Below are 17,596 nucleotides of genomic sequence, written 5' to 3' on the forward strand. Positions count from 1 at the left end.
TCACAATATCAGTGTCTACATGAAACCTGGTTTTGACATTTCTAAAAATAAAAAAAACCTGTATTATTGAAAACTATATTCCATGGATCACTTTACCATTATTTGAAGGAATTTGTTGTCCTTGCCTAGTCTAGTGGACGTGTGACTCCACATCCTCAGTAATCCATCAATCCATCACCCAAAAACCTTCACCATTCAGAGTTCTCTATCACCTAGAGAATGAGGGACACAGATACATGGGAGTGCTGTCACCGGTAGGTGTCCCAAGTCACTCACCATGTTGACTTGGAATACATTGGTCTACTGATGCTGGATCAAAATCCTGAAATTCCCTTTCCTAACTTCACTCAGAAATTCCTCAATACATTACTCCCAACTGTCAAAAGCATTCTCAACAAACTCCTTCACCACGATTTTTGTCCAATATTTACTCAAATTCCAATTACACAGATGGCGATTTACTAGAATGGTATGTGGGATGAAAGGATTCTGCAATGTGAAGAGATTAGAGGAATTGGGGTGCTCCTTTTAAAACACAGGTTATAGTGAGATTTCAGACAGTGAATAAGGAGACTGCTTTTTTCCATTAGAGTCAAATTAGCCAATGTGAGACATGAGACTTTATATTTTCTTATACACGGCTGGTATCCTTTGAAAGACCGATAGTAGCTTATTCAAATATGACTGAAAACTACTAATTGACTATGGACCAGGAACCGAACATGGAACCAGCTGTTCAGTACAATAGTGTATAACATTAAGCCATCAAGTTAGTTAAGTTTCAGATTTATTGTTTGCAACACTGTTCTGAAATGTGACCTGCTTCAAATCAAAAGATAAAGTTACATGAAGCTTGATTAAAGGAGCTAACATTTTTGAAGTATTTAGCACACATACTAAAATATCATACTAATCCAGTGTTACTTGCATGGAATAAAAACAAAGACACATACGTAGGTTTCCATGGTAAATTTGTATTGGGCCAGCCAAGCTTATACTGCACAATTATAAATAGAGTGTAGACACATTAAATTTGTCCATCATTAATAGGCAACTTAATGCTATCTTTAAAGCACAATTCTAAAAACAGCATTTAAAGAGCATGAGATTTATAAAATACATCTGATTATTAAAGTAATGAGGCAGTATTGAATTGCGTGCACACTATCCTGGTTGCTGTAAGAGATAAATTTCAAAACATCTGTAAGTCTTCATTTTTTGCTTTTGCCTATACTTCAAAAGATGCCTGGATATTTTGTTTAAACACAAGATATATTACATAACATCCATATTCACATTATTCTTAAACACTGTATCTTAGATAAGTTTCAAAAACATTTTGGATTTCAATTACAGTCCATGATGGTCAATGTGCTAGAATGCCTTTTTTTTTTAATTTTGCTTCTCACTAATCAAAGTAGAAAGACCCAAAATGAGGTACAATTTAAAGTGTAAACCAACAATATTACTTTATCTTTTACAATGTTATAAACTTTTTTTTTTGCAATTAAACAATTCTGTCCTGAGGTGGTGATCGTGTCAAAACTGATATAATACTGACAAGTTCTTCTCAGTAACTGCTCTCTATGTTACATGAACATCTTCCAATTTAAAAATACCTCGAATTGTAGAGTGACTGGATGTTATTTAGTATTACACATTTCACTTAACACCTAAACTGTAAAGGCAGAGTGTTTATAAAGTTAATCATTTGTGCTCACTTTTGATTTTCAACATACCCCGATCAATATTAAAATTACCGTGACACACCTTATATAGATTAAAGCATTCATAGACTCATTAGAACATTGAAATATGATTCAACTTCTCTGAAAATGTACATTGAAATTTTGTATAAAAACAAATAGCTTTCTTTACACCGTTCAACCACAATTGTACGAATTGCAGTAGTAAATAACTAATTTAATATAATACCTAGGGAAAAATTTTCCTTTTCTTTTCCTCTGTGCGTTAAGGGGCAACTAACAGCCTACCTCTACTGATAAGAAAAAGCAAGGGATTGCTCACCAATCAGTTTGTGATGTGCTGACGGATGGGAAGGGGCAAGTACCTCACTCTATCTCAGGCCTGGATGCTGGCAACACAGATCACTAGAAACTGCAAGCCAGTCAAGTGACTTCTGGTCCTAAATAAAAGTGTGCCAGTTGAGGCCTACTACTTGTGGGAATCTAGTGACAAAAAGTCTCTTTTTCTTCCTCATGGGTTAAAGGAAATCAGGGAGATAGGAGGCAAGGGCAAGAATGTTAGCTTTCAAATACCACTCCCTTACTTCCCCACATATCCTCCGATTGCCACAAATTAGGACGATATTAGAACGCCTCTCCTCTAACCTGGCAGATCGTCCTGGTTCCCTACCTTTGTCAGATGCCAGAGACACAAATGATTGAGGAGTTGGTGAGTAGAGGACCTTGAGTGGCTGTTCATTGGCCACTTAAGGGCCTCAATTGCTGCTGAGTCAAGAAAGTCGCTAGATGACCTTGTTGACCAGAACTTAATTGTTGTGGTGGCAGGAAGGGGGTGAATTTTTCTTCAGGGCCAATTCATCCCATTATTTACCCATAACATCTCCAAAGGACAGGAAAATCACACCCTACATCTAACAGTTGTACCCAGTAACCACTTTATCACTTTGTTCACATTCAGATTTTTAAAAATTAATGACTGTACCCGGGTTATTTCTTAATTTTTTTTAAGCTAAATTGTTAGTGGCTAATTTTCTTGTCAATTTTCTATGGATATGCAAAAAGAATATCCAGTTTTATTGAAATCATTAAGGCATGTAGCAGTAGTATGTTTATTTTCCTGATCATGCAGTAATAACAAAACCTGTCTAGAAAGCAGACTTCAAGACCATTCCAGAGAATTAAATTCTCACAATCCTCAGGCACAATTTGAGATTGAAAATCTTTAAAAAAAAAATGTAGGGGCAGCAAAGAAAGGCAACAAGAAATGGAAAGGTGATAAACTGACTTGTCAAATTAGTTTTAGAATCAAATGAATGTGGTTACATACAAATAGGACGCAATACATGGCAAAATGTTTCACAAATAGTCATTTAAACTAAATTGTAACTGATGAAAGGGTGCGGAATTGATCACCAAAATGAGACTGTTCAAAAGCATAACATTTTCCTGGACTTGTATCGATCTTCAAACTTTAGCAAGACAAAAGCAATTTCTATTGTACATTTCTACACTGAAAAGTGAATACAATGATCTCAGAATGGCATTCCTTTAATTTATGCTTGAAACAGCATTGGCGTTGCAAGATCTGAAGTGAAGTATTTCATCCACTTAACTGTATTTACAATATGATGATTTTGTAACACTAAAATATATTAACCATTTTGACTTTACAGTTAATCTCCTTGACTACAAAAGGCACTCAACATCCCTTCCACATTCCCCAGCATTCAAATCCTCTTAGCTAATGGAAAAGATGCTCGAATAGGTATTTAGTGTTTCTAATACTGTCAAACAGCATAATTCCTACACCAAACTGATTTAATATATAAATTCTCAAAACATTAAAATATTGCGAATACCAAATGTGAGCTTGACTCAGTTAAAACTATCAGATATAAAACTTACCTTTGAAATTGCACTGGGAAATGTGCAACAATGGCATTTTCTGACTACTCCAGTCTCAGATTTACTAGAGCCATGCTCCACCTGGAGCAGACATTTTTATAGCAAGTCACTAATGCCCAAACATTCAAAAAGCAGTTCATTTACTTTACAAATATGCTAAATCATGGCAATATAAATAAAGTCTTCTGATCAGTACGTTCAGACCAAACTCGTATTTATCTCTTACTCACCTACAGGTTTACTGCTTTTGCTAAGCTGGCCAAGATATCACTAAATTAATTACAAGATTCAGATGTCATCTAAAGCTCAGTGATCATGCGCTCACCTTAAGAGTGGGAAAATAGGCCCAGAAACCTTAGGGTGTGATTGAATGATTGAGACAGGTTTGATGGTGTGGATGTGAATAATAGCACTATTTAAACAGCACAGTACTTCTTCCTCAAAAAGTAATAAAATAATTATCTAGTCCTTTATTTCACTTGGTCAAAATCCTGCAACTCTCTACCCAACAGATAGACTGCACCATTTCGAAAGGGAGGGGTGATGGGAGCTCGCCACCTCCTCCTCCTTGGGTTAACTCGGGATGAGCAATAATGCTGGTTTGGCCAACGAAAGCCACATCTTAAGAATGCATTAGGAAGAAATTTGCTTTGCTGTTTGTGGAACATCATTGTTTATGAAGTAGCTTTTGTGTTTCCTACATTGCAACAACTACTATATTTCAATAAAATACTTAATTCTCTTCGATGTAAATTTCTCTTGGAATGAACCTTCTAACTTACATCCAGAACCTCAACCTGAGCTAGAAATCTTCTCAAAACTCGCTAACTTAATTCTCTAGATTCAGCCTTGGGGCATGCTGAGGTCATAAAAGGATCTTTACAAAAGGAACAGCTTTATTTTCTTTAAGAATAAATCTATTAGTCAAGTAAAGTTGACCAGAAGTTATCATAAACAAAAACAATAACAGCATTTTCACAAGTCAATTCATTTTGACATTCGTTACAGCTTTTATCTTAATTACATAGACAGCAAAAAACCCAATACATTTAGAAATAACATTTTAAATGATTTTCTGTCCACTTTATTGTTTAAAAAAAGTAGGCTTTCAAAATTCTATCAAGCGCAGTTGAAAATGCTGAAGTGCAGAAATAATATCGCTTTTTGAGAACAACCAACAATCCCTTTGGTCCTAAATTAAAAGCTCTACGTAGATTATTAACGTAATCTTTCTACTTAATTTTCATGTGTACAAGATAGATAGATAGACACCCTAGTAAACTTTCATTCTGCAAGGTGTAAGTGTACTCATTATATCTAAATGAATCTTGATGTGCATATTAGCTTGTAACCCTCAAATTGTACTGCCTAATATATACCTTTTAATTCCAAATACTGAACACCATCAAACTTTGTTTAAGCATGATACAGTGGTAAGCTATAAGTGACAGGCCTGTACTAGGTATCAATAACTGAAGAATTAAATGGCATCAAAATCTCCCTTTACTCCTCGATAGATTAGAAGAATAGTTCACTGTATATTCTAAGGAATATATTTTTGTATCAGTAACAAATATAGTTGAATGGAATTCATTGCCACAGAGTGCAGTGGAGGCTGTGACGCTAAATGGCGGAGTGGACTCGATGGGCCGAATGGCCTTACTTCCGCTCCTATGTCTTATGGCCTTATGGACAATGAACATTTTAAGCTGACGGACAATAAAATAAACCATTAACAAGAGTCAACAAAATACTAATTGTCTAAAATAAACCAAATACATTAAAATTAAAGATTATGGTTTCAACTGCTTTATGACAACTGTCTGGAACTGCATGCTATAAAACAATTGATAACAACATCAGAGTTTTATTTTTCTGTTAATGCTAAATAAGGACTATGACTACAAGAATAAAAATAAATTGCACCGAAGCAGATATGTACATTAACCAAAATCATCAAGGGACTACCTACCTTCCCCCTTTCTACTCCAGCTCCTCTTTACTAGGCAGACAGGAATTACTATAGGAAAAGATGCACCGCTAACAAGAAATAATATGTTAATTCTCCCACTTGAAAACATAAATATCTTTTTTAAGTTTAAGAACATTACTGAATATAACATTAAAAAATTTAAATTATTCAGAAGTCTGATTTTGAATGTGAAATAGGTTTTGCATATGCATTTTTAAAATAAAAATTGGATTAGGACATGTCATTCACAACATGCACAGGAAGAAACCTTAGGGTGTGATTGAATGATTGAGGCAGGTTTGATGGTGTAAAACATTTAAATCAGACAGGAGGTTGGCAAGTGTAGACCCTGCTGCCTCTGGCCTTTGCCCCTATTAAATCCATGGTAGGAAGGCGTAAGAATGGCTATCCCAGCCCACCATCAATTGAGACCCCCAGTGTAGGCATTAAGGCTCTTAGTCTGCTGCTGGTGACTAGTGGAGTGCTGGGGATTTGCCATGTGGGAAGCCAGAAAAGCAAATCTTACTGGGGTTTCTTGAGAGCTTCCAGGGAGAGGGGCTTCTCTTTTTGTACAAAGGCATTCTGTGTCTGATGGGGGTACCTAGCGTAGGGGAGAGAAGGTGCACGGAGAACCACTTCCAGCTCTTGTTGCCGCCCCTTACTTGCAATACCCCTCATGTCATGACTGGCATCTGTCACCACATCTTCAGAGGCACTGATCAGAAATGAAGAACTGCTGACCAATTATCAAACATTCACTGGATGCTAGCATTAAATGCTTCTTCCATCTCTCCTGAACTCACTTCTGGCATTTGGAAAAAAATTTTTTAAGCTGCCCTTAACACCTTTTCAAAATTAACTGTTTGACAGATATTTAAGATCAGGTTTTATACAAGCTGTTTGGAGGTAGCTTATTCCTTGGCGAATAATGGTCTGATCTATTAAAATGTGAATGAGATTTTTGACAGCTTGTACATTTTTGGCCTTTTGTTGCTAAATTCGGCAATGCGTCAATCAACATTTAACATTGTATTGATGCTCGCAGAGTTTGCTCAGTTATACAATTCAAAAGAAAACCTCCTTCTATTCCATCAACCCAAACAAATAGATATTTATGTTCAAATCCAACAGATATTACAATATTTCTTCAGTCATATCAAACATCCAATTTTAATAAACTTCAGTATTGGAACATCACTGAATTTGCTTTCCCATTGTAAAAGAATCATTTGTATCCAATGGGGGGGGGGGGGGGGGGGGAAACAAAAATTTAATACTCAATAATCAAATTTTCTTCAAAGTCCCTGATAAATGAATCCCGAGTTTAACAGTTTAACCCTGCCGTGGCTGGATGAACATGTTAATATAAAAGATTTGCAGTGTGTTTGAAGCAATATTTATATACTAACTACATGGTCACTAATTTCAATTTTTATAAATTTCTACTGGTAGAAATGACTGACTAAATATTTATTGCTCATCTGAAAATCTAGTTTAGCGTTATGCTATATTAGTGTTACAGAGACTGTACATAGACTCAAAAGGTTTTCATTGATGCAGCTGCCACTGTTGAGAAAAGATGGTTTGCTGAAGTAAATCAATTTTGATGGGTACATCTCAAACCTGAATCTAAGTCATTCTTAAAAATGTGGTCCACTCTCCATTTTGATACTCATGTAAATGACCAGTGGATATAAAATGGATAGCAGCAACAACAAGTTATTTTAAATAGCTGGTTTCTTTCGCACCGTGAAAGACGATTCCTTTGAATAAAATTTATGGCATTGCGATAGAGTAATCAATTTACAAAATACTCACTTCAATGAGCTCTGTTTGATTAAACACAATAGTCCCCAATGTTACAGCAGAACATCCAAAATTCCAGGTCCCTAATAATACAGCTCTGCCTTTCAATATTGAAACTTCTCCCCAGAAAATGGGCAACTTGCCACTTTCAAAATAAATTAAAAGCATATATACATCCGTTAAGGCAATGTAATTTCCTATTCAAATTCATACCTCACTATTTACAACCCCGTCCAGAAAACTGGTAACAAATGGTGGAATTCTCAATTTAATATAAGCAGCTTGGTTTTGAGAAATCTAAGATTGCACGATCCCTCTGAAGTTAAATAGAGTTGTACAAGAAGAAATTTCACTTTTGGAAGTAGTATTTACAACTCATCCTCATCGGTTCCTTCAAAAGTTTCCACTTCTTCCTTCTGGTCCAATGCTTCCGATGAATGGCCTTCACTCTCTTCTTTTTCTGCATCAGGTGAATGCTCAACAATTTCCTGACTTTGGGTTTGAAGTCCATCTGGGTTTGAGTGCTTTGCTGACTCCGGCCCTGGACAGCTCGGAGAGCTAATGCCAAGTTCTAGCTGAGCAACCTGTGTGTCCAGAGAGTCAATTTGGATATGGATTGTGATCTCTCCTGTAGTTTTCTCCTCGTGTCTGCTTTCTGGAATAAATTTGATAATGAAATGACTGCCCTAAATAGTAACAATTACATAACTGTATTTCAGTCAGTGAATAAGTTATCAAAAATAAATCAACAAAATCCAGTAGGAAATATATCAAGCATTTGTATTTGCAACTTCAGCACGACCACTTAATTCTATAACAAGTCTACTTCTTTCAGACCAAATCTGTTCCATTGTTTTTGGTTACCTTGAAGATCAAGGCAATAATAAAACTCCACCATCCTATTACACATCAGCTCTTGCCATTTCCTTCTCCCTAGCTCTCAATCCATGATTAAAATCTTCAAGTTTTTTTCTCTCAACTATTTTGTTTCCAAAATAGGAATCAACTGATTGTTGTCTCTGTATCCTCCATCATCCCCACTTTCCTCCTCCTCTTAATTCATTACCATATTTAATGATTTCTCGACCTAGGCAACCTGCATTCTGTCCCACAAAGTAGTCTTCGGAACCAGCTTGTCACAATCTAACATTCCCATCTTGGCCTTGTACTTGCCTACTTTAGCAAACACCCTTTACTTCTGAAAATATTGAATGATCCTGAAGGCTAAAGCAGTTGGATATTTGGAGAATATCTGCATGACTAATTTCAACTCTTAAGGTGAAACATAGTAAAGAAATTGGGGGTAACATTAGCAAGATATCTAAAAATGTAACTGGATAATTAATTTGTTCCTTCAATTACTAAGGGTAACAGGATAAGCGATGGCTACAGTTGCAGCAAATTGAGAGTTCCTGGATGTCAGTGTGGTTGAGAGTAAACATACATGTAGAAAGTCCTTAAAGATCAGGCAGTTTTGGCTAATAGTTTATAAACTGGAAGCTGAATTACAGACACTGACACACTGGGGACAAAAGAGAGAAGAGGGAGTGGAAGGTCTGGACTTTTTGTACTAGGAGGCAGTTATACCTCTTAGGGTTGTATCACCTAATTTGTTCACTATTCAAGGACAGAAGAATATGAATGAGTGAGGCAGGTAAGAGAACCCAGAGGGCAGGAGCCAAAGGATATGTGATTTTCCAACAAGTCTGAGGGATGCAGGATGGATGTGCTAACTGACCATGGTACTGGATGCCATTCAAGACAGGTAAGAAAGAAGAAATGGAGTGGCATAAGAGGCCCAGATAGTGACAGGGATTAACACCATTTTCTGCAGCAAAGAGTCTGGGTCCAGACAACTGTGTTGCCTGCGGATGCTAAGATTTGGGACAACTGGATTAGGAACTTGTAGTGGAAAGGGAGGATCCAGTCATCTTGATGCATGTAGGAAAACAAGGAAATGGAAGATGAATAAAACAGGCATTTCACATTAGTCTTCAGTACAGAGGATCCAAGTTACATCACAGAAGCAGGAATAAGTTAGAAATGGAAGAGAGAAGGAACTCAGGAAAAATCACAATAACCAGTGAAATGGCTTGAGATAAATTGTTAGAGCTATGGGTTCTGATGGCTTCGGGTCTTGAGAAGTTACAGGTGAGATACTCAATATGTAGGTTTTAATTTTAAAATCCTTGATTTGGAGCCAGTCCTATTGCATTAGGAGAAATCGAATGTAACTCCTTTGTTCAAAAAGGAAGGCAGAAAGCAGTAAACTACAGGCCAATTAACATCTGTCACAGGGAAAAGTTTAGAAGCTATTAAAAGAAGTTACAGCACTTTGATTCATTCAAGATAAGTAGGCAGAGTCAACATGGTTTTGTGAAAAGTGAACCACGTTTGACTAATCTATTGGAGGTAACAGTATTATGGATGATGCAATTCTCTATAGTCTCACCACATCACAGGGCTGCTTTCTCATTAGAGAGAGATGACTAGTGGTGGTATAACCCGAGGGTCACATTGCCTTAGGTGATGGTGAAGTTGAGAGGGAGAATCCTTCATGGTAATCTCAGCCAATGCAGGAACCAAATCCATGTTATTGGTGTCACTCTGCATTGCAAACCAGTTACCCAACCTAAATGAGCCAGAGGAACCAGTGGGGACTTCTGAGGAAATATTGCACATGCTCAACTTGTATCTGCTGGAGTCTAAAGAGGTGACTGGATTGAAACAGATCCTTAGGGATCTGGATGTATCACTTATGGGAGAAACTAGGAGTCACTGTTTAAAAAAAAAATCAGGGTTTGCCCATTTGAAACAGAGATGAGGTAGGTGTTTTCCTTGGAGAGGGTCGTGAGTCTATCCAACTCTTCCTGAAAAAGGCGACTTAAGCAGAGTTAGTGAATATTTTTAAGGGAGCGGTAGATAGATTCTTGTTAAGTAAGGGAGTGTGAAAGGTTATCGAAGATAGATGGAAATGCAGTTTGAAGTTATCAGATCAGCCATGATCTCAATGAATGGCAGGGCAGGCTCAGGGGATAATGGCCTTTTCCTGTTCTTATTTCATGTTTGTGGGCGGCACGGTGGCACAGTGGTCAGCACTGCTGCCTCACAGCGCCAGAGACCCGGGTTCAATTCCCGCCTCAGGCGAATGACTGTGTGGAGTTTGCACGTTCTCCCAGTGTCTGCGTGGGTTTCCTCCGGGTGCTCCGGTTTCCTCCCACAGTCCAAAGATGTGCAGGTCAGGTGAATTGGCCATGCTAAATTGCCCATTGTGTTAGGTAAGGGGTAAATGTAGGGGTATGGGTGGGTTACGCTTTGGCGGGTTGGTGTGGACTTGTTGGGCCGAAGGGCCTGTTTCCACACTGTAATGTAATGTAAAATGTAATAATGTTTGTATGATTGTCCTATTTTATGAAACTATCCCAATTTCTAATAGTTCCTCCCTATATGTGTTACCCTGTTCATCCTGACAATGCACCCAAAGCTATCTTGCATGACTGTGACGAAGGGCCTTTCATGTTGATATCAAGCCACGGAAACAGATCCTTTGGTCCAACCAGTCCATGCTGAACATAATCCCAAACTAAACTGGTCCCACCTATCTGCTCCTGGCCTATATCCCTCCAAACCTTTCCTATCCATGCACTTATCCAAATGTCTTATAAAGTTTTAATTGTCCGCAAATCCACCACTTCCTCAGGAAGTTCATTCCACATTTGAATCACCCTCTGAAAATAAATCGCCTCTCATTCCTTTTAAAAAAAACTCTCTCCTCTCACCTTAAAAATATGCCCCCTAGTCTTGTATTTGTTCTAGGATGAGGGATTTTAACTACCATTAACCCTATAAGTACCCCTCATTATTTTATAAATTTCTATAAGGCCGCCGCTCAACCTCCTATGCTCCAATGAAAAAAGTTCCAGCGTTTCTTTATAATTCAAAGCCTTCCATACCCAGCAACATCCTGGTAAATCTACACTGAACCCTCTCGAGCTTAATACTATTCTTCCTATAACTGGGTGACCAGAACTGGACACAGTATTCCACAGAGACCTCATCAATGTCTTTTACCACCTCAACATGACTTCGCAACTCCTATACTCAAAGGACTAAGACATGTTCAACAGGTTAACTACTGATTCCTGATGAAGGTCTTCTGTCCGAAATGTCGATTCTCCTGTTCCTCGGGTTCTGCCTGACCTGCTGTGCTTTTCCACTCTCGACTCGGAGTTCCAGCATCTGCAGTCCTCACTTTCTCCAGGTTAACTACTGTACAAGTACACTTTTTTAAAAACTGACTCCAGGGTTCTTAAGAACACAAAAACAAAATCTCACCATAACTAAGCAAAAAAATAAAATTACCAACCCTGTCCTAGCTGCTTGGCTTTATCGATTAACAGCACATCCACATTCTGGTTTGCATTCAGAGCATCCAGTAGGATTGAGCCTTCTTTGTGGAAGAGGAAAAGGAGGGGTATGGTAATATCACTAGCATTATCTCCATCACCAGCCATCTGGAATACAGGGGAGGAATCACTGCTACTGCCTTCTACATTATCTGAAAAAATGATAGTAAGAAAATCAAATAATTGAGTTACAGACAAAAATGAACTACTTTGACAAACAGAAGACAATTCAGCACTATCCTTCTAGTTTTTTAAACCTATTCACACTTCAAAGTTATTTTGGTGAATTAATTTTATAGCAACACTGTGCATCCAAACTCAGCGAAATGACAATTCAGCACAATTTGATCCATTCTGACAGGAAAAGGTACCTAAATTCTGCTGACTATGAGGCTTTATTCGAGATAACAATGTTAGTGTGAAGTCAGTCCTGATAAAGACACATTTTACACAATTAAAAATAAATTATTCAAGCTAGTCAAAAAAAAAACAATACTCACCAATAATGACAGCTCCAATGGCCCCAGCCCTTTGCAAATTCCTTGCCTTATTTGCAAACATACAATCTCCACGTTGTGCTAGGACAATTTTACCACGGACCTGCTCTGAGTTAGTTACATCCAAGCATGCAGTGTATGGAATGGCTTTCATCAGGGTTCCTTTAACCTACAAAAAGACAAAACAGCTCCTGAAGTAACAGCTTAACATTTCCAAAATAACACTGAACAGGAAAATAAAGTGACAGTGGGAACAATGTGACAATGTTTGCAGCCCTAATCAGCAAGTGATGAGGTCTGAAACTTGGCTAGCCTCTGCATGGAAGCACTAAGAAGAAACTAAGCACTTAGTCCAAGGAGGAATGTAAGCAAAATAAGGGCAAGAAATACTGTGGGGACCTCTGGAGCTGCACCAGTTGGTTTATTGGAACAGGTGACTTGCCTACTTGAGGATGTACCTTACCCCTAGTAAAACCAAAAATGTAATCATTATGTCAGTTGTTACAAAAAGGATGACGAAAAGTCAGCTCCCAAATCAAATATAAATAATCGGAAAAGGCTTAAGCCACCGAAAGAATGAAACTTACTGTATCTGAAATCATAGACACTGTCAAAGCAGACTATTCAGCGTAACACTTTGACACTCAATTGTCAAGAAAAGAAATATTACTCAATCACATTCAGACAATCAAAATAGAACAAATAATTGCAATGCTGGAGGTCCGGAAAAAAGAAGTGCTGGAAGATTCAGCAGGATTGGCAGCATCTGTGGACGAAAAAACCAGCAGTTTCAAGTCCACTGTCCCTTCGAAGGCAGGTGCTACCAGACTTGCTGAGTTTATCCAGAATTTTGTTTTTGTTACATTCAGACAAATCTAGCTAAGTGTTAAAATGTTATTCCCACAAATTACACTATACTTCATTCGCCCTCCTCAAACAATTCCACTAGCTGTGCTTCCACATAACCACTTTAACATTTAAATACAAAAATAAATGTAACTCACCCCATGTTCCTGTTTACTGAGGTCCATTCCAAAATGAGCTGGACCTGCAGCTAAAACCACTTGTCCCAAAAATGGGGGAGATATAATCTGTACAGCAAATGATGTCATCTCTCCTCTCGCCTGCGCTTGAGCCAGTTCAATGATTTCTGCAATGAACTTTAGGCCATGCTGACCACTTTGTGAACTTGCAGCCTGAGAAAAGAAATTCTGCATGTCAATAAACCAAACAAAGCAGGAATCCGTTTTTCATTTTTAATATACAGTTTGTTTTGTGAAGTTTTAGGATCGTTCGACACATTCTGGAACTGATGCATTATCAGTTCTGCTTCTAACCAATATCAAAGTACAAAGGAAAGCAACGCCAACCTTATCAGATTGCATTTCTTGAATATTTGCAGTGGAAGCATGTTATTTTGTCTACATGTATCCTTAGAAAATAAATGAGGTAAGTCAGAAGATGAAAGAGATGATGGGGGTGAAAAGCAGGCTGAGAACAACTCCAAAAACATATCAAGCTGAATTGGCAGCTTAATGCAGCCCCTAATCAGTTCCAGAAGACAGTCGGCAGGTGAACGACTCAAAACAGAGTCTGTTCCGCACCGATATCATATTGCATAAACAGAGGGAGACTCTACCCCTCAGTAGGCGGAAGTTCTGCTTTTGAGATCAGCTGATCAATCCAATTCCCCAGCAGCCCTATAGTCACTGGAACTACAAGTACGTCCCAGGTGAAGACAGCCATGTGCCTGGACGCATAGATATCCAGTGTTTTGGAAGGAAAAGGTTTGGAGAACCCAGGGAAAGGGAATGAGGTGATGGATTTTGGAGACTACTCACAAAGGGACAAAGAGGCATTGAGTAAGCTTTTGGTGGAAAGGTTGGGGGAAAAGGGTTACCATTTGCACCCAAAACATCACCAAATGCTGTGTCATTTTCAATGTCAGCCACTTAAAACAGCCACTCTAAATGCAAGTCCCAACACTTAAAAGTCAACCAGCTATTTAGAGTGAAGGACAAGTTTGGTGTGCCTTCTCAGTAAAGCAAAATGACACTGCTCCTCCAGGTTATTGTACTGTTTTCATGAAAAACAGACTTGTCAGCTTGCTCATAGATTAGCAGACAGATTTTAGGAAGAAAATGTGTTTTATGGACGTGATCTATATGGACTGCAGTAAAGCATTCGACAGCGTTCCCCATAGTAAACTGTTTATCAATGTTAGATCTCATGAAATACAGGGAGGACTAGCCATTTGGATACAGAACAGGCTCAAAGGTAGAAGACGGAGGGTGTTGGTGGAGGTTTGCTTTTCAGACTGGAGGCCTGTGACCAGTGGAGTGTCACAAGGATCGATGCGGGGTCCACTGCTTTTCGTCATTTATATAAATAATTTGGATGTGAACATAGGAGGTATCGTTAGTAAGTTTGCAGAGGTGTAGTGGATAGTGAAGAAGGTTACCTCAGAGTACAAGGGGATCTTGATCAAATGGGCCAGTGGGCTGAGGAATGGCAGATGGAGTTTAATTTAGATAAATGTGAGGAGCTGCATTTTGGAAAAGCAAATCAGAGCAGGACTTATACATTTAAAGACAAGGTCCTGGGGAGAGTTGCTGAACAAAGACCTTGGAGTGCAGGTTCATAGTTCCTTGAACGTAGAGTCACAGGTAGATAAGATAGTGAAGAACGCATTTGGTATGTTTTCCTTTATTGGTCAGAGTATTGAGTACAGGAGTTGGGAGGTCATGTTGCAGCTGTACAGGACATTGGTTAGGCCACTGTTGGAACATTGCATGCAATTCTGTTCTCCTTCCTATCGGAAGGATGTTGTGAAATTTGAGAGGCTGAATAGCTTATTTTGAGAAGATTTGTAGCTCAGGTTGAGGTTCTGGAAGTCCGTTTGCTTACTGAGCTGGAAGGTTCATTTCCAGACATTTTGTCAGCCTACTAGGTAACATCTTCAGTGGGCTAATTCCTGCTTTCTATTTATATGTTTGGATTTCTTTGGGTTGGTTTATTTCTTTGGGTTATTTCATCCTCTTCTATCTTAGTGTCTTTGATGGTCTTCAGGAACTCAGGGGTGGAATGGATGGAGTGGCGTGAGTCTTCTACTAAGTGTTTTAGTCTTTGGTGTAGTTCCTTGGCCAGTCTGTAAGTTGGTGTTCCAGGTAGCAAGACTATGGGTCTGAGGGATGCTCATGGCTTGTGAATTTTGAGTAATCTGTAGAAGCGTGGCATGTTGGATTTGTCTGGTTTCATTTTTTGAAGTCAGTCTTATTTATTTTTTTAGATTTCTGAAGGTTCTTTGAGTAGGGCTGTGATTTGGTTCTCTAGTTGTGGGGTCAAGTCTATCGCCACTTGTTAGTAAGTGTTGGAATCTGTAAATAGTGCATTCACTTTTTCCAATGTAATCTCTTGATTTAGAACTGTCAAATGTCCTTTGTCTGCCGGTAGGATAACAATGTTTTTATCTTTTTTTAGTCTTTCCAGTGCTTTTCTTTCTTGTGTATTGAGTGTGTTTCCTTCTTTTTTCTGCTTAATGTTGGTGCGACTACCTATCTGATAGTTTGCTGGGTTTCTTCTGAGCGTTGGTTGTCTTTTAGTGTTGTTTCTAATGCTGCTAAGAAAGCTTTCTTGTCCGCACCCTGGCAGTTCTAATTTAATCCTCTTACTAAGACAGCTTTTTTGGTGTCTGTTAAGGGTTGGTTGGTAACCACAGCAAATGACATCACCACAGGAAATGACATCAAACCAAAGAAACCCAAACTTATAAATAGAAAGCAGGAATCAGCAGCAGTGCTTCACCCGGAGGCCCACTGAAGATGTTACCTAGTAGGCTGACGAAACGTCCAGAAATGAACCTTCCAGCTCAGCGAACAAATCTACATCCTGAGGCTGAATAGGTTAGGGCTATTTTCCCTGGAGCATGGGAGGCTGAGGGGTGACCTTATAGAATTTATAAAATCATTAGGGGCATGGATAGGATAAATAGACAAATTCTTTGCCCTGGGGTACGACAGTTTAGAACTAGAGGGCAAAGGTTTAGGAGGAGAGGGGAAACATACAAAAGGGATACAAGGGGCAACTTATTCACGCAGAGGGTTGGGTGTGTATGGAATGAGCTGTCAGAGGAAGTAGTGGAGGCTGGTACAATTGCAGCATTTAAAAGGCATCTGGATGGGTAGATAAATAGGAATGGTTTAGAGGTATATGGACCAAGTGCTGGCAAATGGGACTGGATTAGGTTAAGCTATCTGGTCGGCATGGATGAGTTGGATCGAAAGGTCTGTTTCTGTGCTGTACATCTCTCTGATTCTATGAAATGGCGATGACACAAGGGAAGTCAGGGTGGGCGGTTGAGGGATGGGGTGGGGAATAATGTAGTACTAATTCACTGCACTAGTAATACAAAGGCCCAGGTGAATATTGAGGACATGGGTGCAAATCCCAACACAGTAGCTGCTGGAATTTTACATTCAATTAATAAAATCTGGAATTGAAAGTTACTGCTGTTGGTAATGCCTTTCATGAAATTTTCATGGATTCTTGTAAAGACCCATTTGGCTCACTAGAGAAGGGGTCTGCCATTCTTATTTGGTCTGGCTAACATTTGACTCCAGCTCCACAATACAGTGGTTGACTCTTAACTGCTCTCTGAACTGGCCTTTCAAGCCATTCATTTCCAGAGAAGTTAGAGATGGGCAAAAACTATTGGTCTTTCCAGAAATGCCCCCATCAAATAAACTGACCAAACAAAACAAAGTTACAGAACAATGTAAAACTGACCTGCACTCTTAATTATACTTGCTTTTACAAGGCTAACAGTTATCATTGCTCTCCCTTTGTCCACCTTCGACCCAGCTACTGACCTGATCAGGTGTATGTGTCAGCTGGATACGTCCATCATTGGTTGAAACTATAGAGAACCCCATTTGCTTCAGGATTTCCAAATGATCCATGCCACTAGCAACAAAATCCTTCGTTTGAAGTGTTGGGAACACTTTAGACTGTGGTGGTTCCATACACTTTTCTCTGTAATCGTGTAAAATCAAATGCGAAGGTAAAAAAATTTCCATATACGCTCGAGGTCTATTTTTCAGGACTTTGAGGTCACTGAAAATTTCTAATCAATGATTCTATTTGTGATATTTAAGATACATTTTACCGTTGAATAGTCGTAGCAATACGACTACTAATGACTGATAAAAGAAAATCAATCAATTTTGTAACTAAAATGTTAAGACAATTGAGAAAATGTTAATTTATACAGCACTTTGAGAGATTATTGGAACATCTCAAAAGCAC

The 17,596-nt window shown here is 38.6% G+C and overlaps 1 protein-coding gene across 2 annotated transcripts in view; it reads right to left on the reverse strand.

Moving 5' to 3' along the window:
• Positions 1–954: 954 nt before the first annotated feature.
• si:ch211-282j22.3 (ER degradation-enhancing alpha-mannosidase-like protein 3) overlaps positions 955–17,596 on the reverse strand; it is a 70,096-nt gene continuing 53,454 nt past the window's right edge. For both annotated transcript variants that reach the window (XM_043719997.1, XM_043719998.1), the window contains 5 exons: positions 17,161–17,323; positions 13,297–13,488; positions 12,296–12,461; positions 11,756–11,947; positions 955–8,044 (listed from right to left, as the gene is read on the reverse strand). In XM_043719997.1, coding sequence (XP_043575932.1) covers positions 7,758–8,044; positions 11,756–11,947; positions 12,296–12,461; positions 13,297–13,488; positions 17,161–17,323 — 1,000 coding nt within the window. In that variant the 3' untranslated portion in view covers positions 955–7,757. The remainder of the gene's footprint in view (positions 8,045–11,755; positions 11,948–12,295; positions 12,462–13,296; positions 13,489–17,160; positions 17,324–17,596) is intronic.

Source organism: Chiloscyllium plagiosum, chromosome 30, assembly GCF_004010195.1.
Source record: "Chiloscyllium plagiosum isolate BGI_BamShark_2017 chromosome 30, ASM401019v2, whole genome shotgun sequence".
NCBI lineage: Eukaryota > Metazoa > Chordata > Chondrichthyes > Orectolobiformes > Hemiscylliidae > Chiloscyllium > Chiloscyllium plagiosum.